The 24,314-nt window shown below is 32.8% G+C and overlaps 1 protein-coding gene across 1 annotated transcript; it reads left to right on the plus strand.

Moving 5' to 3' along the window:
- Window positions 1–3,131: 3,131 nt before the first annotated feature.
- LOC136275166 (uncharacterized) lies at window positions 3,132–19,132 on the plus strand. The gene is made up of 5 exons (XM_066083489.1): window positions 3,132–3,384; window positions 10,574–10,673; window positions 17,408–17,523; window positions 17,658–17,789; window positions 18,004–19,132. Exons 1-5 carry the CDS (start codon window positions 3,333–3,335, stop codon window positions 18,078–18,080), a joined length of 477 nt encoding a protein of 158 aa, XP_065939561.1. The 5' UTR covers window positions 3,132–3,332; the 3' UTR covers window positions 18,081–19,132.
- The last annotated feature ends 5,182 nt before the right edge of the window (window positions 19,133–24,314 follow it).

Genomic DNA, 24,314 nt, shown 5'->3' on the forward strand with positions numbered 1-24,314 from the left:
ATCAGCAATATGTCAAAATGCTTGCATACATTGTCAAGTAAAACCATATCATAACATTTCATTTTTTTTTTGTGAATTATTGAAATATTTTCCTTTTTAAAATAAGAATCCCAATTTGGCCCCAGCCCACTCCTCAAGATTTTGATTTGTAAGAATTTAAATCTACATTATCTGAGGTTGCTTTCAGTAAATTTACAGCTTTCTCGGCAAATGAATTTTAGAAAAAGATGTTTTATTTTTTTCTATTTATATTACGTAGGTACATTTTTGCACCCCCTCCCAGAGAACCATGATTTGAACAAACTTGAATCTACCCTACCTGAGAATGCTTTCACACAAGTTTCAGCATTCCTGGCTAATTAGTTTTTGAGAAGTAGATTTTAAAAGATTTACATTATATAATCCAATAAAAAAGTTTGACCATCCCCATTGTGGCTTTACCCTACCCCCAGAGTCATGATTTTCACAAATGTATCTACACTACCTAAAGATGCTTCCACACAACTTTCAGCTTTCATGGCTGATTACTGATTAGTTTCGGAGAAGAGGAATTTAAAATAATTAACTATATATTCCTATGTAAAAGTTATACCCCCTCAATTGTTGCTCCACCTTCCCCCCGAAGTCATGATTTTCACAAATATGTATCCACACTACATAAGGATGCTTCAACACAAGTTTCAGATTTCCAGGCTGATTAGTTTTCGAGATAAAGATTTAAAAGGATTTACACTATAATCCTTTGGAAATGTTTGACCCACCTCATTATGGTTCCACCCTCCCCCGGAGTCATGATTTTTTACAAATTTGTATCTTCACTACATAAGGATGCTTTCACCCAAATTTCAGCTTTACTGAATGATTAGTTCCTGAGAAAAGATTTTAAAAGATTTACTCTTTATATTCCAATGTCAAACTTTGACTCCCATTGTGGCCCTACCTTATCCTCGGGGACAATGATTTGTACAAATTTGAATCTACATCCTCTGAGAATGCTTCCACACAAGTTTCAGCTTTTCTGGCCAAATGGTTTTTGAGAAGAAAATTTAAAAATATTTGTACTATATATTCCTATGTAAAAGTACAACCCCCCCCCCCCCATTGTGGCCCCACCCTACCCCTGGGGGTCATGATTTTCACAACTTTAAGTCTACACTACACGAGGAAACTTCCAAAAAAGTTTCAGCTTTCCTTGCTAATTGGTTTCTAAGAAGAAGATTTTTAAAGATTTACTTAATATATTCTATGTAAAACTTTGACCCCCATTATGGCCCCACCTTACCCCCGGGGACAATGATTTTAACAAACTAGAATTTACACTATCTGAGGATGCTTTCATACAAGTTTCAGCTTTTCTAGCCAAATGGTTTCTGAGAAGATTTTTGAAAAATATCAACAAAATTTGAAAAAAATCCTAATTATCTCCCCTTGAAAGAGAACGTGGCCCTTCATTTCAACGAACTTGAAGTCCCTGTACCCAAAATTGCTTTGTGCCAAGTTTACTTGAAATTGGCCCAGTGGTTCTGGAGAAGAAGTCGAAAATGTAAAAAGTTTACAAACAGACATACTGACGGACGGACGGACAGACGGACGCCGGACAAAAAGTGATCGGAAATGCTCAATTGAGCTTTCAGCTCAGGTGAACTATAAACTGCACTAAAAAAGGGCCAATTCTCTATGGCGTAAGTGCACTTGTTATTTGCTAATAAAGAGTTAACTTGCTGCATACATATTCAACAGGTAAAAAGAAAAAGAATGATACATGTAAAAGCTAAGCAAAGCATTTATGCCCCTTTGTATATCCCACTGAGTGAACAAGGTCAACAAATAATTATTAGAATTAAATGTATCAAACATTTCGACCGAACCCTGAACAATTTTTTTTCTTCAAAGTGCGTTAGCATCGACGGTATCAACACACTTTAAAATATCTTGTTATGGTAATGGGCGTTAACTTGGTCCCTAAATCAACTCATTTGTAACACTGAATCTAAGCAAGCATCACGTCCCTTCTTACTTTTGTCGTAAATAATGATATCATCAATTATTACTTCAGTTCTTTGAATGTCTTTAAGAAGTTCGGATAGCTAATGGCTATAATAAAAAATCAAATGTAAGTGTATTTTGTCTATGGGTCATTTATTAATAAAACTGATTTCGCCTTATACGCTCATTAAAAAGTTTAACCTTTTCGAAAGAAGTAATTAAATCGCACGTTCACTGAAACAAATAAAATACAATTAAAAAGTAATGAAAATATTTAACAGTTGTAATGCAAATATATATTCTGCAGCTATATTTATTTTATAAAAAGTTTAACCATGAGTTAAATAGGACTTTGCCACAAACGCCCTCAATAGATACATGAACATATAAAGGTCCTCTCTCTTTTTTTAGTATATGTCACCTATTTAAATGAACCCAAACCACCTGTCTAAATTGCAATCATCTGTCCTAGTAAATAAGCAAACATCAGTAAAAACTTGTTGTTATGAATCATCACACAATTCTGATGAATGACTAGATATGTATCATTTAGGTACATATACATTGTACAATAAAATTACAAACAAGCATCAAACCGTTAATTTAGCTTAGAGCATCACCATAAAATATGAACATGCTTCTGATGTAGTATTAAGCGTATATGCAAATTCATATTCATAGCACCCGTGCTATATTATAACATGTGATTTATACATTTTACAATATGTATTTAATACATGAACATGAACATGAATGTACATCAATTAGCATAGAACATTATTCTGAATACGTTTTAAAAATGGTAGTATCTAAAATAACAAAACATAAATAGTGTTACGTTGTAAGGTTATGTAGAAAACCTCAAAAAAACATAAAATAAATCAAAGGGGAATAAATGATACGTCACAGAGAATAAATAACTGTATATTGTTCGAATTTCCCATATATAACAGTCTCTTGACCCAAGCGCTTACGTAAATTCCAAATGGCATTCTATTAATATTTGTTAATCTTTGAGGGTTTTTTTTTTTCGTCTCATTGAATGACTCTACTTAGATATTTTAAATTGGTTTAAAGGCAAGGACGAGTAGAATTACGTTGGTATGTCATCATTACAATCCATTATACTTGGAAAAATGACTCGCTATACGTCTTTGTGTTTGTTCCAAGAATTTCAAAATTTCTGTTCCAATTTAAAATAGATCTCGTGTAAACCGAAAATGTTTCGGTTGGTCGATAACCAAAGTACCATATTGTCACATTCATTTGGCTTGAAGTTCATGAAGCTGGAAAAACTTCCCAACATTGATTTCCCAAAGTTTGATGAAGTACGGGTTTGATCAAAAATGGCAGGTTCCAAAAGCAGCTTCAATAGAGTTATGATAGTATTGACCGTTTGTGAGTATTGAATTTTAAAGTTACGATAAATTTAACCACTCTTACGCCAGAGGTACATCGTTTACAAAACAAAAGTTAATTATTTTTTTTCAAAGGCGTTAAATCTTTTGTCATCACTCTAGCTAAATGTATTGTTTATTGAAAACTAATGTCAAATTATTTTGAAAGTTGTTGCATTGACAAAAACATTGGCGAAGGTAAACAGTCCTGATCATTGTTTTTTATTTGGTTCTTGAGGAATTTCTAAAACACTCCACCCTATTTTTTCCAATTATCTTCTTTCCCTCCTTTAAAAGGGATATGACCTTTATTTGAAACTAAATGCCTATCTTCGAAGGACGTTTTGTACCATGTTTGGTTCAAATCAGTGCAATGGGGTTCTGGAGAAGATATTGAAATGTGAAAAATAAATGTTGACAATGAAAAAAATAACATCGCTAACAAAAGGTGAAGAAACAATAGGTCTACAGGCCTTGACCATCATCTGAGTACTATACGTTCGCATTTTTAAGCCCTATATTTAAGTCTATACCCCAATCTCGGACTCCTGACTATTACCCCGCTTCTATTATTTGAACATTCATTCATGAAAATATGTGGTGGGGGGGGGTGTTACAAGAGCCAGAATAATCTCGGATTATCTATACTTTAGCTCCATGGGCCAACATTTGTCAACTTTTGGTAATAAGAGACCTGCAGGCCTGAAAAAGTAAATCTTATATAATATTCAAAGTTTCATTTTTAATGCACACAAAATGGATGCAGCTTGTTTTCTACAAGAATACAATGCACATGATATTGAGGTAGATTTCTTAAAACAGAACACATATTTATTTCAATGTTGCCAAGTTATAATTTACCATGTTGTTTGTAAGATTGAGTTATAATTGTAATTGATGACAAACAGCAATTACCCCGAGTAAAAATACATGTTCAATATATGGTCTTATTTATCACCTTTAAACACTCCCCCGATATTATACTTTAAATTTTGTGCCATGGCCTGGGCAGTGACTTACAGAATTTAATATCAGAACATCATAAACTTAATAACCATGCATGACTTTATCTCCTACGATTGGGATAGTGTAAAAACAAGTTATGAAATCAATACATTTTCATCATGTGGCGATATTGGTCCCGCCCTAGGCCTGAACACCTGTCCCAGGGACCATAAATTTCACATTTAAGTTATAAGGCTTCATGGATATTATAATCATGCACTTAGATTTTCTCGTAAAAATACAGAATTCTCCAGAAAAATATTGTTTAAGTTTTGACGTATTTTTACTATATGACCATGAATTTCAAAATGTAGTTGGAGAACTTCGTAGATATCAAACTTGGGCATTAAGTTTTTTATCCACAACGAATGGGTGTAAGAGGCCATGAATTTCACAATTGATGTAAAGGGCTTCACGGACATCACAACCATGCATTTATTTTTTTTCAAATTTATACAGGAGTATAGAGGAGGATTTTCAAAGATTTAATACATTTTTTTTTATTCATTACCATTTATTGATTCCTTATAAACAATTATATAATAACATATCAGAAAATAGCATATGGTGAAAACAGATTTACAATATATATCAGGTTCTTATAAACTAAAAATGTACACTGTATATGTATATGAGTTAATCAGAAAAAAGGAAAAAAATCAACATAATGTTGAAAAAACGTATACGATATATATCGAGTTTTTATGAAATAAAGTTGCTACATGTACACCCTACGTACATTTATACATGTATGTGTTAATCAGAAAAAAGTGATAGAAAAAAATCCTTGCATTGATAATTTACATGTGATTTTTTTTTTTTGCCAACACATAACAAAGGGTTTCACTACCATCAGTTAAAGTCTGTGTCCATGTTAGAAACCTTGTATGCAACAGAGGGACTGTCTCCCTCGGAGGGTGGGCGTATATAAATATATACATATACATAATAGATATAAGCATAAAAATATATTCATAGCATAAATGCATATTCATAGTAAAAATGCAAAATTTTGAAAAAGTTTCTTTTCTTTCATTTGATGTAAAAAAGATAGAACTGAACAATATGATAAAGTATTCTCTTTAATATACATTCTTAACGATTGACTTGTTTCTTCTAAGTTTTCGACTCTACAGAACATTTTATATTTGTAAATTCTGAATGCAATAAATGAGAGGAATATATTATAAATCTTTTTTTTTTCGTTATCATCAACAAAAAAACCAACAATGACATTTTTCCAAACAATAGTAAAATTTAAGCATTGGCTAGCCATATGCCAAACATGTTTTACATTTATACATTCAAAAATTAGATGCTGTGCATTTTCTATCTCGGTTCTACATATTTTGCATTTGTTTTTTACCCCTTTATTCCACTTACTTATTAACAGATTATTACTTAGTAAATTGTTTAGAAGTTTATAATTAAATTATAGAATATTATAATTAAATTGGAAATCAATATATTTCAACAAAATTAAAAATGTCAAAGATAAAAGTATTGCAGGATTTAATACATTTTAACTATATGGCCATATTAGTCACACCCTAAGGCCTAATTAGGCCTGACTCTGGGGCCAGGAATATTCATAGGGGTATTACACTACACAAAATTACATGAAACAGAGGGAAGGACGGACGACGATATCATTGTTATCAAGCCAAAAATAAATCATTTCCAATAATCCCCCATGCATGTAGTCGCATAACATGTCATACCTGTATAAAATAGGTTAAAAAGACCTCCATCAACTGAACTTGAATGAAGTCTAGTGTAAATTCCAAATTGGCAAAAAACGTTCAAGTATATGCAACCTGAGGTCGTTCAGTTAACATATTGATTTTTATTAAATTCCTACATGTACTTGGGTCACTAATACTGTTAAATTTATATTCTCTGGATATTATATTCTCATTTTATTATTTTTTTTATTGTTTTATGTTTATTGAGGTATTTAACACGAACGATTAGCATAGAACATTATTTTGAACACGTTATAAAAATGGTAGTATCTAAAATAACAAAACATAAATAGTGTTGGATGGTTATGTAGAAAACCTCCAAAACATAAATTTAATAAAAGGGGAATAAATTATAAGTCACAGAGAATAAATAACTGTATATTGTTCGAATTTCCTCCCATGTATAACTGTCTCTTTACCCAAGCGCTTACGTAAATTCCAAATGGCATTCTATTAATATTTGTTAATCTTTGAGAGTTTTTTTTCGTCTCATTGAATGACTCTATTTAGATATTTTAAATTGGTTTAAAGGCAAGGACGAGTAGAATTACGTTTTACTTGGAAAAATGACTCGCTATACGTCTTTGTGTTTGTTCCAAGAATTTCAAAATTTCTGTTCCAATTTAAAATAGATCTCGTGTAAACCGAAAATGTTTCGGTTAGTCGATAACAAAAGTACCATATTGTCACATTCATTTGGCTTGAAGTTCATAAAGCTGGAAAAGTTCCCAACATTGATTTCCCAAAGTTTGAGGTTTTTTCTTCGTCTCATTGAGTGACTCTACATCGGTTACAAAACGAAAGTTGTTTATTTTTTTTCAAAGGCGTTAAATCTTTTGTCATCACTTTAGCTAAATGTATTGTTTATTGAAAACTTATGTCAAATTATTTTGAAAGTTGTTGCATTGACAAAACATTGGCGAAGGTAAACAGTCCTGATCATCGTTTTTTATTTAGTTCCTGAGGTATTTCTAAAACACTCCATCCTATCTTTTCAAATTATCTTTTCTCCCTCCTTTAATAGGGATATGACCTTTTTTTGAAACTAAATGCCTTTCTTCCAAGGACGTTTGGTACCATGTTTGGTTCAAATCGGTGCAATGGGACAGTGGGTTCTGGAGAAGATAATGAAATGTGAAAAATAAATGAAGACAATGAAAAAAATAACATCGCTAACAACAGGTGAAGAAACAATAGGTCCACAGGCCTTGACGGTCACCTGAGTACTATACGTTCGCATTTTTTTAAGCCCTATATTGAAATCTATACCCCAATGTCGGACTCCTCTGACTATTATCCCGCTTCTATTATTTGAACATTCATTCATGAAAATATGTTAGGGGGGGGGGGGGGGGTTACAAGAGCCAGAGGTTTAAATTTCACATTTACGCTATATGGCTTCATGGACATTATAATCATGCACTTAGCTTTTCTCGTAAAAATATGGAAATCTCTAAAAAGGATTTTTTTTAGTTTTACTTTATGACTATGAATTTCAAAATGTAGATGAAGAATTTCGTAGACATCAAACTTCGGCATCATATTATGCATTAAGTTTTTTTCCACAACGAATGGGTGTAAGAGGCCATGGATTTCACAATTGAGGTAAAGGGGTTCACGGACATCACAACCATGCATTTAGTTGTTTTTTTTTTCAAATTTATATAGGAGTATAGAAGAGGATTTTCAAAGATTTAATACATTTTAACTATATGGCCATATTAGTCACACCCTTAAGCCTAATTAGGTCTGACGCTGGGGCCATGAATTTCACAATTATGGCTGTGTTCTTTACGAGTTTTGTTGTTGTTGCATATTTGGTCCTGTCTATTGTGCTCCGGCGTAAGTAGAGCCATGGATTTTACAATGTCGATTCATTTTCCCATAGAGATGCTTCACATACAAAATCGTAGCAATTGGCTTTCTAGTTTTCAGGGCGAAGTTTAAAATGTAAAATTATTAACGCGCAACGCACAATTGACGACGTACAGACACACGAGATACATGTAGACAAATACCTATTGCGATAGGTCGTTTGGGTAACATGGGTGACCTTAAAAAACGAAAGATTTTTTATTCTTACATCTAATAAAATAAAAATAACAATTAACATTTGTTCATCAAGTAGGTCATTCTCCTTTTTTATATCACCTAAGCTTTGACAATTTGATGTAAACTCACACAAGTTTAGGTTTGATTATTGATATTTATAAATTATAGATATTAACTTTCACCTCGTTTTGCGTTCCATTAATATTAAAAACAAACAACACTTACATTAACTGGTTTACAATGGCTTTTTAAAACATTCAAAATAATTATGAACCAACAAGAAAATTCCCGAAAGAACTAATTGTATAGAAAAAATTAAAGAGACACCGCATCTCATATTGCACATGTTCTATGAAATGATAATTTTCCCGTAACTAATATAAATTTTCTTGCAAAGTTCAAAGTATGTATCTTACAAAAATCATGCTTTGAGAAATCTAAATATATTTTCAACTAATATTTTAGAGGGACCATACAGTAAATATTCCAGGCCCATCATTTTGTTCAACAGCGCATGCGCATCGATAATAAACTATTCTCACTAACTGTTCATTGCTATTAAATTACCTCCAATTCTATTGAGAACTGCTGTTATTTAAAATCACGTGATGTAAATAACATTTCAAAGTTTAGAAAAAATTGACCACGATAAGGAAAATGAGCTTGATAATGTCTCTTTAAATAGACTATAATCATAAGACAAAATAATCGGCGCTTCAAAGCAATGGGGTTAAATACTTAGCAAGGTATTGAAGTACTAAGGAAGTTGATTTTACTGATTAATGTTTATCTTGATAGCAACAATATCTTTTTATGCATGGCAAGTAGTTTCTAAACTCTATTTGAATAATTACACACATTGTTTTCATCTATGAATTCTTGGCTTTTACTTGGTCAAGAATTCTATGTAGACGAAAAAACCCATACGAATCACGTGGTATATTATTCAAAGATAGAATTGACGCCATCAAAATCCGCGATGTTTTGTGTATGAGTAATCGAAAAATTTCTGGAAAAGTGTATCAAAGATATTTTTACTAACAAAAGATAATAAAGTCTAGTCTACGCATGTTCTGGAGACAGGTTCTATCTTTAGATTGGATAGTCAGTCCAAACGCTAACACTATAATCGATCTTTGGCCTAGGAATTCATCGATGATTTTCAAGTACTACGTTTTGTCAGCGGTGATGATATTTTATTCGGTCAAAACACTTTTTTACTTCCGGTTTGACAGAGAAACTGCATTGGAGAGCTAATTAAAATCAACTCCCCAAAAAAAAAATTAGGGCTCCAGGCAGGGTTCAAAATTAAACATAAAATTACATGGGAAAATGTTTTAAAATCTTCTCAAGAATCACTGCACCAGAAATACCAGAAATACAAGAAAACGTGCATATAAGCTATTTATAGTGAATATTTAAAATTGTAAAAATCGAGGCCTCCGGAAAAAACGGGCTTTTGTAAATTCCTAATTGTTACAATTGTGACCCCTTGACCAACAACATTGGGCCTCCAGAAGGGGATCAAAATTTAACATAGAGGTACAAAGGGAAAGTGTTCAAAAATCGTCTCGTCAAGAACTACAATGCTATTGTTTTCGAGACTAATTTTCCAACATCCCCAATTTGCAATTTCCAAAGATTCTAAACTTTGGAAGCCGTTACCACTAATCTTATACTGGGGCCACAGGCGGGGTTCAAAGTTAACATATTACTGTTTGAAAATCTTCTTCTCAAGAACTATAGTGCAACAGTTTGTGGAATTACTTTGCAAACATATGTGGCTATTATAGATTCTAATTGTTACTGTTGTGGGCCCCGGACTAATGTTGTGGCCCCAAGAGAGGTTCAAAGTTTAACATAGAAGTGAAAAAGAAAAAAATTTCTAAGTAAGAATCCTTAAATAGTGTAGATTCTAAATTATAAAAGCCTGACCCTTGACTAATACTGGGCCCCAGAAGGGGTTCAAAGTTTAGAATAGAAATATAAAGGGAAAATGTTTACAAATCTTCTTCAATTCTTCAATTTTCAGTTCCGTTTTGTTACAATTTAGTTTCGCATTTTACAGTTTCCATGTTTAAGAAAAAAAAGATTGAAAAAATGAAAAATTGTTACAAAGAATATACAAAAATAATTAGAGTTCTGTCCTTTTGTTCAACCATTGAAGTGAAAAGGGGAGTTCATTTCGAATTTGAAGTTAATAATAAATAAATACCAGATATTTCCTCCACTCTAGAGCGCTAAAAAGAGTCACAAATTATTTCTTTGTATAGATATTTCAATTATGAATACTTCATCAATTACTATATGAGGTACAGAAAACACTATTACTACAGTCCATATTAGGGCACGGTATATATTTTTAAACTTCTTAAAATTCTGTTCTAGTGAATGCATCTGTACAGTGTGGATATGACTGTGTCTACAAATTTAATGGGGGAAATAATACCAAATACTGTCTTTATTATGAGGAGCCGGCGTCTATTGGGTAAGTCAAGTACATGTAACTCCGATAATATAATCAATTCCAAGCAGCATATTGTTTAGCTTATCAATGCCAAGAGTTCTAATGAAAATTATGGCGCTGTTCTGTTTCGCCTTTGTTCAGTCATAAGGCCCTTAGTGTGTAAATTGTAATCGATGAGATCGTCAATGAAATACATAACAAATACAAAAGACAATATCTGAGAAATAACTGAATAATTCAATACTTAGGGCTCTTTTGATGTTTGATTGTACAAATTCTAAATTCATGTACAGTCTATTTGCTCAAACCAAAATATTGGTACAAAAGGAACAAATACACAGATTTTTAAATAAAATTGAAATGACGATTTGACATGAGTTAAGAGAATTTTAAAACATTTGGTATGATACAATATCTTATATCTTTGTACCTTTTCTATTCTTTTTCCAAACCCGAACATTATACAATTTTATGAAAGTCATTATCGATTAGTCTCTCATTCATGGTGTACCGTACTATGTCTGTCTCTACTACAGGAGGTGATGGTTGAATGTGCGAACACGGAAGAATTTTTTCATCCTTGGACCATATTTCGTTAAATTGGTCTTTAAATTTCTGATTTATACTAACAGCTACCCATTTTCATTTCCAGACAGGTTAGTACATCCCACAACAATTGACTTTTAGTTTATTCGATATGAAATTTACTGCTATTAGTAAGATTAGAATTAGAAATGAAATGAAAATGAATGGATTCGGGAGGTTCACTAAATGGGTTAATTTGACATTCTTCTTACTCTCTTATCAGGTAAACAATTGTGGTCTTTACATGCGCAGATCTAAAAATATTTTTCCAGGGAAGTGGTGGGGTGTTGCAGGTAAGGGATGCAGGGGAGAATTTGAATTGCCAGGGAGCGGAAGTGTTAAAACTTATTATTTACATAAAACGGTGCCATGTAAGTTAAATGTTAATGAAATGTTTGAATTTCAAGAGGCGGACCTCCTGACAAAGGATTACGTAACAAATATTTTTTTAATATCCCTATCATCTATACTGAATAATTCCAGCACTGTAAATGCTGTTGGGGTATTCAACAAACGACTAACTGCACAAAAAAAAGTTATGTCCCTTTATTTCAGAGAGCCTCGTGCACATTTACTTTTCTATCACCGTCTGTCCCTTTAAATCAAGACTAGGACAATAGCACCTGCACAACACTGGTGTCAAAAAGTGTTAACGTATATTAATCCTACTATTCTTCCGGAATTTGCAATGAACGCATAGTGTCGTATGGCTTTTGGAGTTATATCAATCATTTAGCAGACTAGCCGCTACAAATCAGTCGTGAATTTATATTCCCTGTGTTAGAGCTAGGAATGTAGGTACGTTTAGGTCCAACATGACGTCATATCGTCCATGGGCCAATTGTGGATGCCAAGCTTGACGATATTACACAATGTAAATGGAGTTAGCTTTGGTGTGATAAACCTAACCCAACTACTCAGCCGCAGAAGGTCAATTGCTTGTAGTCAGCCAAAGGTGACTAGAAGCCAAGGGAGTCATTGTGTCCCTAGTTTAGTATCAGGCAACGCCTCCCTGCAGAACTCAAGACAGTGTCTTTAGTCAAAGGGATTATACCACTGAGCTAGTCCCCAGCCAGTGGGTTTCCTTATTCCAAGGGCAGCCACAGTTACAGTCAGATTACAGTAGTCTAGTTTCAGGTTTGACAAACACAAGTTCTATGAATCCAGGAGGCACCATAATGGTTTGGGGTCTCGGGTATAGATGCTGGGGTTAGGGGTTTTACTCTGACCGCAATCATAGCACCTTCAAGAAGGCCTCGTTTAGCGCAGTTAGGTAGTCATGGCTCTAGCTGCTTTAAAAGTGTTGGCATGGCAGTCAGCTGCACTTTATAACGCGCAGTTTACAATGCGCAGGTATGATGGTAGGGCGCTGCGGTGCACCGAAAAGTTTGGTGCACTGCAATTCCGGATTTCGGTTCGGTTTGGTTCAAAACTTTCCTAACATGTATATAAAGCAAATGGCCGCCAGTAGACGCTCAGAAGTGTAGGAACATTTCAATTTCTATCAGTCGATGGAAAAGATAATAAGTCAACGACTGTTTGTTCCTTGTGTACATCACAATTTGAATATTCAACTGGATTTACCTGTTAATTTCAATCTAGTTGATTTTATTGACAAAAACCACATTTGGCGCAAGTCATGCATACAGTATAAAATATAGCTAGTAGATTTTCTTACGTTAGTTCTTGTTGATACATTTTTGTAAACCTCTTCTGGATTGAGAATTTTCTAAGAAATTCATTCGTTAGTAAATAATATTTACCTCTTAGTTGTTTATGAAGAGCACATACAAATAAAAAATGATGTTCAATTGTTCATCTTCAATTACAGTATGCTTAAAAAGAAAAAAAGCTTCTTTAAAATGGAAAATTTAAGCATGGTTGAACTTCAAGCTTGTTTAGATTTTGGGTTATTATGAATTGGTTGTAGAATGGCAATTTTTCGTTACCTTTTCCTTAGGAATTTAAATGTCTCTGAAACTGTATTTAAAATTACCTTTTCAAATTATTTTTAAAATCGTTTTAAATACTGTATTTGCATGTGAATCAATATTATTATCAAGTATTCTTTGTATACAGATTTTCCAGTAAGTTTTTCGTTTTCTTGCATTTTTTCTTTCCATTTCTTTCAAGTTTTTGATTCTCTAAATATTTCATTAAAAAGCATTCAAAACATTTTTTTGTTTGTTATCCTTAAGTCAAGGAATCTACAAAGTAAAGATTACTATTCTTATTAATGATGAGAAATATTAAGACTGATATATGTTTAATCGAATCTAACCGAAAAGAGCAAACTGTAACATATTGAACCGAAACCGAACCGAATCGAATGTACCTTAAATCGTCCCAGCCCTATATGACGGGCACCATTTGATTCTACGTTTTCCACTCCACTATAACTGATAATTATCAGCGGAGTAAACATAACTTCCTTAAGTTGAAATTTGAGAGGGACAGGATTTATGTACCTTTTTATCTTCAGATGTATGTCTGGTAGTATTTAAGCTTCAGAGAGGTGATACTCCTCCTGGAAGAGAGTTTTGGCAGACGTTTTCTAGTGTGTTCGTTGATACTGCAGGTGAGCTCAATAGTACAGAGGCAAAATAAAGATATATAACATTAAGAAGCAAAGAAACTGACACAGCTCAAAAAATATTTGATGGTGGTTCCTGATATATTTCACGAGAAATTGATAGTGAGGTTTCTTCTAGGCTGTAGAAATGGTGAGTTTAAGCGAGTAAAGACGTACCAGTTCAGTTGTAGATCGGAGTTGTTATCATTCACCTCTACGTTATTGTAGCCGTAGGTTCTCCGACAATGAATCACAAGATCGGTTTAGCGAAAGGAAAAACCACTTCCCTAAAGACTCAAGGGAAAGGAGTGGGATGCAGGCTGCCCTAGAGTTTCGAGTACACTTATAAGCTATGAGTGAAAGGAATCAGGACACTTGAGAAGTGAGTGCCCGTTCTATGCGTAGATGAGCAACTCCAGATCTCCTTTCCCACTGTTAAAAGACACTGAGGAGCCAACAGGGTGTCGGCAGTCGAATAACGTTCTTTGATAGACTGTCAACGCTACCTATGTCATTTCCTTAGACATGTCCAGGAACCAGTCATTAAGCTCGAAAGCCTGGCATGTACCTTTACAAATAATGGGCCAAGCGGTTAAAGCTACTATAGACATAACATAGGTATTACGATTGGGAAAAGTGTATGAATCGTTAAGACCATAGACCACGATTATGAGCTCGAGAGGCGCAAATTTTAGGCTTGAAGGTGAAGGAGCTTGAATGACAGCTCAGTATCTAAGCGATATTAACATAAGTCTTGGCACCTGTGATTTTTGTACACTCAGTCTATGAAGGCCAATTGCATGATATGCTTCTCGAAATAAATTTCCTGATAGCGCAGGGTGCACAGGTATCTTGTGAGGCCAGTGTAAAGAAGAATAATGACCCCCGTAGAATAAAGACCGGGGGTCATTTTTCGACGCAGAATAATGACCTCCTTGTAGAATAATTTGATTTTTTTTCAGGGGTTAATTTAAATTATCCCCCTCGAAAAATGACCCCTACTGTAAAATAAAATAGAAATTGGTTACTCGGCATCCAAATTGCAAAATATTTGACTTTAAAATTTTACTCTGTTCAGCTGATTTTGAAGCTATAAACACCGCGAACTTGTAAAGAAATCGCTGTATTAAGTTTTTCAGATCCGTAGCAAACACACACAAAGAACTAACATTGCCAAAAACTGATTGTTAACAGTTACATCATTTCTCTCGTCGACATACAGCGGGAAATGACGCTGCACTTGTGTAGAAATCTGTTATACTATACTTAGTCTGGATACTTTACTATGAATATGGCTTTATTTAAAAAAAAAAAATGATACTTAATATTCAAAATTTTTGCACATTTGCTAAACTGTACTTTATCGCGATTTTGCAATTGCATCAGCAACAGATTGCCGGGTCTAACATGTTTTTAGAAATCTGTGCTGGTGTTGCTACTGTTGCAAAGAACCTATTCCGAAATTTAAAAAAAAAAAACAAATAAAAAAAAACATACACAATGAGAAAATTGAATGATAATTAACGAACAATAATCATGAAAATCAATTGTTGTAAAAATATACGCAATATTCATTGGTAAATGAATTGTCAATTGTAGAATGATACATGTCCATATTTTCGTGAAAAAAGTTGGCAGTGAACGTAGGAATACGAATATAAAAATCATTTTACGTTAGTTATGTTTTCTTATACGTAATACATATACATCGATATACTAAAAATTTGTTGTTATGCTGTATTTGTGATCATGAATAGATTTATTTGTTTTAGAGCAAATGTATGAAGAGTATCCGACCTGACTATAGTTAATCTAAAATAGATAATAAACAATGATCGAATATAATAAAAAGAGATTATTTCTAAAGGCGTTGATAAGGGGTTTGGGCTCATTTTAGGGCTTTATATCCCCCAAAAACACACGCGTTAAAAAGAGGAAGTTTATTTATACCAAGGGTCTGAGGGCTTCTTTCATATTTAAATGTGTCTATTTAGCCACTAGAATTTGTCATTTTTTAAACCAAGCATTTAAAAAACAATATTGATAAACAGTTTGTTTACAAAAAAGAATCGAGTTTTTAACCGGGTTTTCCATCGGAAAAATCCGGTTATTAAAATGGTGAAAATGGCGGGCGGCTTCCAAATGGTACCCTCATTGTACGGATAACTCTTACTTCAATTTTCAAGATAGGAAGTTGTTCTTTTTTAGATCAATTTTAAATATATTAGAGATTAGAGGTGTGCATATTACTAGGATTTTGATGTCTGAAAAAATATTTTAAAAAATAACAGCTTTTGAACTTTTTGTACATTTTTTGGCAAAATATTGCATAAAGGGTACCCTTATCGTTCAGATAACTCCTCCTACAGTTTTCAAGATAGGAAGTTGTTCTTTTGCAGATCAGTTGAACATATATCAGAGGTGTGCATATTGCTTGCATTTCGATTTTTTATAATTTAGGCATAAATACAAAAAAAATACCAGCTTTTGAACTTAGTCATTTTTTGGGAAATATTGCATATAGGGTACTCCATTTCACTGGAAAGGAGAGGTAATGTTTATCAATTCATGGTTAACATGAATTATGGATACAGATCACATAAAAGAAAACCCGGTTTACTGTCACATTTACAGCTTTTCTCTTCTCCACGTCTTAGTGAAGATAATTCTTTTATCAGACGATACACAAAGAATTATAATTCCAATAATCATTAATATTTAACGATATAAATTGTTAACTATGTGAAATATAGATGAAACAAGATTTTTGAATCATCGAGACTGTAAATTGGGTAACTACTCCTCTCCCTGAGGGATGCATGTACTGAGAGTGTTCATTTAATCTTTGTTTAAAAATTCCTTCAATTGAAAATCAACTTGTGGTTCATACATGTAACTTATAATGTAAAGACACGGAACACTCGTGACACAAACCTGACTAGCAAAACCCCTACAACTTTATACATGTAATGGCATTTCTTCCTCAAATAAACAAAACATGGATATCAATATCTATATTTGTTCATAACATTGTAATTTTGTGTTTTTAAGACAACTTTTGACCTCAGGTATTGAACTTTTTAAAAATACTATTTTAAATTTTAAAATTTGAGTAAACGAAATCCTTAAGACTCTATTAAAAGCGATGTCAAAGTCGTATTACAAGCATGCCCGCCTCAACGTCAGAGGCGAATTTTAATAGGAGGCAAAATAACGCGATTCCATTTCATGTCTTTTGTTTAATTGTTAGAAAAAAATTATATACTTTTTTTTATTGAAATAAGGCTTAATTGACTGGCGAAACTACTACAATGTATGTTATTGCACACATACTTAGCATAACTATCGCTTAAATGTGAGCACAAAATTTGATATAAAATCGAACCAAGCAGCTTAGAAAAAGTGGCAACGTACAGTAAATGTGTAATATACACCAGTATTTAATTAACGCAAATTTTTGTGGTAAAACAATATAAACCTTTCAAGTTATGCACACATAGATGCTGCACATGAAGACCCAAGGTATGTTTTCAAAAATCAAAGTATATATCTTTTCAACATTAATTCCCTTCTGTGTAAAGTGTTTATTGAATTTTAGTTCCATTGCTGGTGGATCAATCGGAGGTCTTGTAATTCTTGCCACGATAATTGTTGCTTGTGTCAAACTCTGCAAGAAACGTTCACGATCACAATTAGATGACACCTCCGGAAAAGGTAAGCCACATTTTATTTGTAAAATTTAGCATATAAATATTTCCTGACTTTTACCTTGTCGATTGATTAAAAAGGTTACTCACATTGAATTGGGTTCTAACGATTCATCACATATTTATACATTTTATTTACAGCAGTCGTCGCTTATAATAATAATAGGAATTCACCTAACAATAGATACAGAGTTCCAGATATTTTCAGAGAAGCATCAAATAGGCAATCCTATATGGAATGTGGAGTTCCACCCAAAATAGAGATGAGTACATGTAAGACTGTATTCATAAAAATAATTACATGATGTAGTATAACTGTTTCTTTTTTAGTTACTTTGATAAATATAGTTATAGTGCTAGAATCCGGTTTTTTTTTATTCAGTATGTTATTTTTTTGTCATATATATATATATATATATATATATATATATATATATATATATATATATATATATATATATATATATATAATTTGTTCTATTCACAGGCTATAATTCGACGGATTCTTCGGAAGATAAATCTGAAGACTTTAGTTCAATCAGTTATTGTTCAACCATAAGCTAGATTATGTAAATTTACAGACAATTTCGTGCAAATGATAATTCAAATATTTCTCCAACCTTAAAAAAAATAACATGCACAACAAAATAGTAAGTATTGTGTATTATTATGCATCATGCTCTGATTGTTTGTAGGGCGAAGCCAATTAAATCAGTTACTGTCAGTAAACATTCAAAACTCGTTTTATAAAAATCTCTACACATCACGAGACTGAGACATTCGCTAATAACATGTGCAAGGTTTTTCTCGACAAACAAAACCTGTATATAAATACATTAGACAAAGACGAGGCTGATTTACTCGAGGGAATAATCACAAAAGATGAATGTTAATCAGCGGTTCGAAATCTCAAAAACGGAAAATCGCCAGGACTTGATGAATATACCGCGGAGTTTTATATTTTTTGTGGTCAGACAGGTTTTTACTGAATTCTCAAAATTTTGCATATAGATCTGGATCTTTCTAAATTACTCAGAGACAAGGTATTATCACATGTTTACCGAAAAATGGTAAACAAAAAGAGTTTCTTCAGAGTGGAATTTATTTTAAAACATTAAAATATTTTTGATTAAGTCCATAATTAAATCATTAATTCATTACATTATTCACGGATATATCATCTGCAGTCTAAAATAATGGTTTTTCTCGCCACGGGAACCCTAGTTTCACCCTACATTTTTATTTTAACGGTCAAACTCCTCAGTGCTTCAATTAAAAGTAACCCTAACATAAAAGGAATAAAAATAAATAACACCGATTATTAAATAATCTAATACGCAGATCACTAAGCCCTAACGCTGGCTGATGATATCGATAGTTTAAATGCCGCTCTTAACTGTTTCATTTTATTCTTCAATGTCCAAAACATTATAATTTACGAATAAAATATTTAAGTGAGTACTATTATAAGTCTCAAGTACATTTAAATTAAACATTTCAAATCAGTTGTTGGGTTCGAATCACTTATTTTCCTTGGTTAATATTGCTAAATAGATCAAATGTGCTTTACTAATCCGTATTATAAATTGCAAAATTGCATGAAACTCATTCAATGTATTTTAGAAACATACTGTCTTGTATGTTAACATACGTTTTAAATTTATATTATGCCTTTAGTTATGTGTAACACATGTTAACTCCAAACTGTATTTTTAATACGTATATAATATGCAACTTTACATTTAATAAACTATATGTAATGTTTGGAACTGGGGGAACTGTGGAGCTGTGGAACACTTGATCACGGGTTTCACCCCCCCCCCCCCATTTTAGACTCCAATGATTCTAATGTTTATTATATTATATTGTAATATGTGAATTATTGTAAACTAATGGGCTGTGTTGCCCAACTGTAGAGATTTTTTAGCGCATTGTTGTGGTCTTGAGCAAACATTAATTAAACACAAGCAGTATGGATTGGGGTTAGAAAGATCAAGCTACTAGGTATCACATATGATTTACCATTTCATTCATTTTATTTTTATTCTCATATTGTATAAAACAACATAGAGAAAATATACAATACATACAATATTAAACAAAAAGCAAGAGTGTATACTGTACACATCAACCTGGAGAATTGACTCTCTTATTAATAATATTGATAAATTTACATAAGTTATTAATAACAGCTAATTTATTACATGAAAATAATTCAAAAAATTTGAAAGCATTTGGTCGTCTAAAATACATTGATGGTAAATAAACTTTTCTATATTCTTTCAATTCTGGACATATCATGATATAGTGATATTCGTCGCCAATGTTATTTTTACATAAATTACAAAATCGTTGATTTCTAGGTACATTGTTCCATCTGCCTGTCTCAATTGGCAGTTTATGGTTGCTTGTTCTTAATCTAACTAATGTAGTAATGTTATTCATATAAGCACCAGAGTTTATGTAATTTCTAGGTACAAAAGTGTTATTGGTAAACAAGTTATAGATCAATCCTTTACTAGATGCGTTACAATCAGAGACCCATTTTTGTTGAAATTGGTCAATCAAAGTTTGCTTAGCAACATTTAAAATCCATTTTTCATTTTCTACATTATGCGTCAACCAGACATAGCTTAGACCACATTCATGTAAAATATTCTGTATACATTCAACCCATTTGAAATTATAATTGTTGATTTGTGTTAGGCTATGTAAAAAATTATACAATATATATGACAATTTTGATTCTTTACCTTTCAACAATCTTATCCAAAAATTCAACATTCTAATTTTTGCTTTCACACACAATGGATATCTAGCAAGTTCACCGTAGATCATAAAATTTGGTGTGGACGTCTTAAGACTAAGTATAAGTTTACAAAATTTAAGATGCAGTTTTTCAATGATACATAAATTTTCAAAACCCCACAATTCAGAACCACACAGTAAAATTGGAACAACCATTTTGTCGAACATATCAAGTTAACAATCAATCGATAGATTTAATTCTCTTGACTTTTTAATTATTGCGTACATAGCTCTGGTAGCTCTAGTCACTACATATTTCCTAGTACTGTAGAAAGAGCCTGTTCTTGAAAAGATAACTCCTAAATATTTAAATTCCTTGACGATTTCTATTTCGTTACCATTGTATAAAAATGATACATTTGAGGTTTGTCTACCTTTGCCAAAAATAATAATTTTAGTTTTCTCAACATTCACTTGTAATTTCCATTATTCACAGTACATTTGAAAACAATGAAGCTGATATTGTAGATCATCTTCGGTTTCGGACATCAGCACAGTGTCGTCTGCATACAACATAATCATAATTCTTAGATAACAATTTAAATTTTGTTCTATTTCTTCAGACAGGCTTTTTAGTCCTATGACATTTTCATGTGATAAAAAATCTTCAAGATCATTAAGATATAATGCAAAAAGAAACGGAGATAAGTTTCCTCCCTGACGGACACCATTTTGACAAGGGAAATATTCGGAAAAATCATTATTATAAAATATTCTTGATCTACAGCCATTATACATATTGACAACAACCCTCAAACATTTCCCTTTAATTTGATATTCAATGAGTTTTTTCCATAATCCTATTCTCCACACTTATCGAATGCAGCTTTAAAATCAATAAAAGCACAGAAGAGTTTCTTTTTCTTAAGAGAAAAAAGTTCAATCAGGGAGTAAAGAACAAACATATTGTCAATTGTAGAATAATTCTCTCTAAAACCACTCTGATTTTCCCTGATAAGATTAACATTATCAGCAAAAGTAGTTAACCTTCTACACAATACAGAAGTAAAAACCTTTCCTAGACAGCTCAAAAGAGTAATCGGACGGTAATTTTGTGGGTCAGCATAACTACCCTTTTTCTTATATATTGGTTTTATGTTTCCGACCAACCAGGCTTCCGGAATAATACCAGTATTAAACACTAAATTAAAAAGTTTAACATATAATGGTATCATGATATTAATGGATGACTTAATATATTCATTAACAACCGTATCTGGTCCCGGCGATTTGTTATTTTTAATAGTTTTAACAACCTCGAGAATTTCGGCCGCGGTAACTGGGTCATTGAGCAAAGAGTTACAAAATGTATCTTCGCATCTATCATTGAAGGAAGAATAGTCTAATTCAATATCTAAATCATGTTCGTTCGCGTTAACAGTTTTAAAATAGTCATAAAAATCTACTATGTTAATATCGTTAGATTCGTTACAGCTTTTATCATTAACGAGTTTCCAGTATTCTCTTGGATTTGAACTTCTTAATGTTTTAATGTTACGCTGTAGGTTATTTCTATAAACTTTGTAAGATTTATTTAATATGCGCTTATATTTTTTCTGTGCTCCTTGCAGCTCGGATTCAAACACGCTGGTTCCATATAACTTGAATTTGCGTCTAATTTTCCTACAATTTTTTCTTGCTGTGAAACAATCCGCATTAAACCATTGTTTTGTTTTGCTATTTCTAACCGAAGTTTTATTGCGCGGTAAAAATGTTCCAAAAGTGGTTTTGGCTGAGGATAATAGTACATCAGCTAAACTATTGAACAAAAAATCTACATCTTCCTTCTGTATTTCGACAGAGTCGCGTACTTTATCATCTATAGTTTGTTCAATACTTAATAAATTTAATGTATTTATATTTTGGCAAAACTCGCTCGACTTGGTTGGATCCCATGATCTGATTCTTTGTGTAGGATTGACATGATATGATATATCCTTATAATTTTCGTTATTTAACATTTCACAGCTTAACTGACAAGTCAATGGCATGTGGATATCAGAGTACAAACAGTTAAAATCTAATACTTCAAAATGTTTAACAAACTTAAAAAAATCTGCATTACAAATAAAATAGTCAACAACACTTGATCTTGTAGTGGTAAAATTCCCACTATCTGCATCTCCGTTAACTCTTCCATTCATTATATATAAACTATTTGTTTTACAAAAATTCAACAGCTGATTTCCAAAAAAGTTTGTTTTTTTATCACAACTTTTTCTATCAATATTAATGTTAAAAATATTCAACTTGTTTACATCAGTTAGGATATCACACTCTGTGTCTATCGATACTTCAAAATTTGACAAATCACTTTCCTCAAAAAAATCTTTCTTGTCAGATACTCTGGCGTTGAAATCGCCTGTTAAACACACATAGTCAAACTGAGAAATTAAATTTAAGTACTCAAGTTCTATTTCGTTAAATGCTTCTGATGAACTATAATTTGAACATTGAGGTGGGATGTATACAAAACCAAATAAAACATCGTTCTCACAATCAAACAATTCACCCTTCACCCTAAACCAATAAACATATTTACATTCTGTTTCTATAGGCGAAATACATTTAGATAAGTTTTCACGGAACCCGACGACGATACCACCCGACCAGATTCGCGCACACACCTGTCTATTTTTCGCAAACAATACGTAATTGTCCAGTTCGATGGTGTCCAGGTCGTCTGTTTTTGTTTCGTTGAAGCACAATAGATCATAACGGTTCACTAGTTCTATGAACTCTGGATAGTTGAGACGTCTGTTGATACCGCAGACGTTTATGGATAATAGTTTGAGAATATTTCCAGAATATTGTAGGTTAACATCATCAGAAGTATCAGTCTGAGAATAGTTAAGAGAGTCGGTGCCATAGAAATCATGCTGGTCATCAATCACGTTTTCATCGCGCCCTCCATGGTTTCCCTATCTCCTCTGTCCTCTGCCTCCTCGACCTCCGCCCCTGGGTCTTGGTGTGAACGTCGGTGCCGCTGCTGATAGCCGTCTCGATACGGTGGGCCCAGAACGTGTCGGAGGATCTAGTTGTGGATTGTTTGTGTCATCTTGGGGTGGTGGTGTGAATAATTCGCCATCGATGTAAAGTTTGTCATATATGAGTTGGGCCCGCTTCTGCTGTCTTTTTACTGATTTATAGTAAGGATAGAGTAATTTTCTCTTCTCATTAATTTCACGCGGAAACTGTTCGTTAATTCCATAATTTCTATTTTGTTCTCCTTTTAACTTAGTAAAGGCTGCTTTTCGCACTAGTTCCCGTTCCTTAAATTGAACAAACTTCGCAATGATGGGTCTCGTTTTTCCGTGCACCCTGCGCCCCATTCTATGAACTCGATGGAATTCTACGGTGTGCCTTATGTCTAACTTTTCTGCAATGAACTCTTTTAACTTGTCTTCACAATTTTCGTTATCTGTTTCGACAATTCCATGAAAGATTAAATTGTCCCTCATGCTCCGTGACTGTAGGTCGACATGTCGTTCATTCAAATCATTCATTTCACAACTTAATTTTTGCAATTGGGCAGAAATATTGGCATTAGTTGTTTCAAGAGTTTGTATGCTCTGTAATTTTGTTTTAATTTCTGAATTATTTTTTTCAGTCTCATCTAATTTTTCGCTAGTGAATTTGACACTTTTTTCCAGCTCATGCACAGTTTTTTTCAGTTTATTTACATCCTTGGTGACAGCGGTCATCTTGTTCTCAAATGAGTTGATTTTGGATTCGATATTGTCGAGTTTGTTTAATTTTTGGAACATAAGATCTAATTTTTGAGCAAGATTGTCTATTTTTGATTCATATTGGCTGTCCGTATGCGCTATGAATCCAACGGGCTGGGCTACAGACGGGTTTTGGGGTTGATAACCAACAGGGGATACATTATAGTCATTGCATGCATTGCATTCATTGTTGTGATCGAGCTAATCGGTGTCGAAAAGCAAACTTTTAAATATCTCGCCACTTCAGTGAAAATGCTATCGT

The sequence above is a fragment of the Magallana gigas genome, chromosome 4 (assembly GCF_963853765.1).
Source record: "Magallana gigas chromosome 4, xbMagGiga1.1, whole genome shotgun sequence".
Taxonomy (NCBI): domain Eukaryota; kingdom Metazoa; phylum Mollusca; class Bivalvia; order Ostreida; family Ostreidae; genus Magallana; species Magallana gigas.

What these genes read in the sequence shown, in the direction of transcription:
- LOC136275166 (XM_066083489.1), top strand. Translation starts at nt 3,333, where the DNA reads ATGGCAGGTTCCAAAAGCAGCTTCAATAGAGTTATGATAGTATTGACC. An exon ending in GAGGAGCCGGCGTCTATTGG is followed by an intron (nt 10,674 to 17,407) that starts GTAAGTCAAGTA and finishes ATTGAATTTTAG; the next exon opens with TTCCATTGCTGGTGGATCAA. An exon ending in AGATGACACCTCCGGAAAAG is followed by an intron (nt 17,524 to 17,657) that starts GTAAGCCACATT and finishes TTTTATTTACAG; the next exon opens with CAGTCGTCGCTTATAATAAT.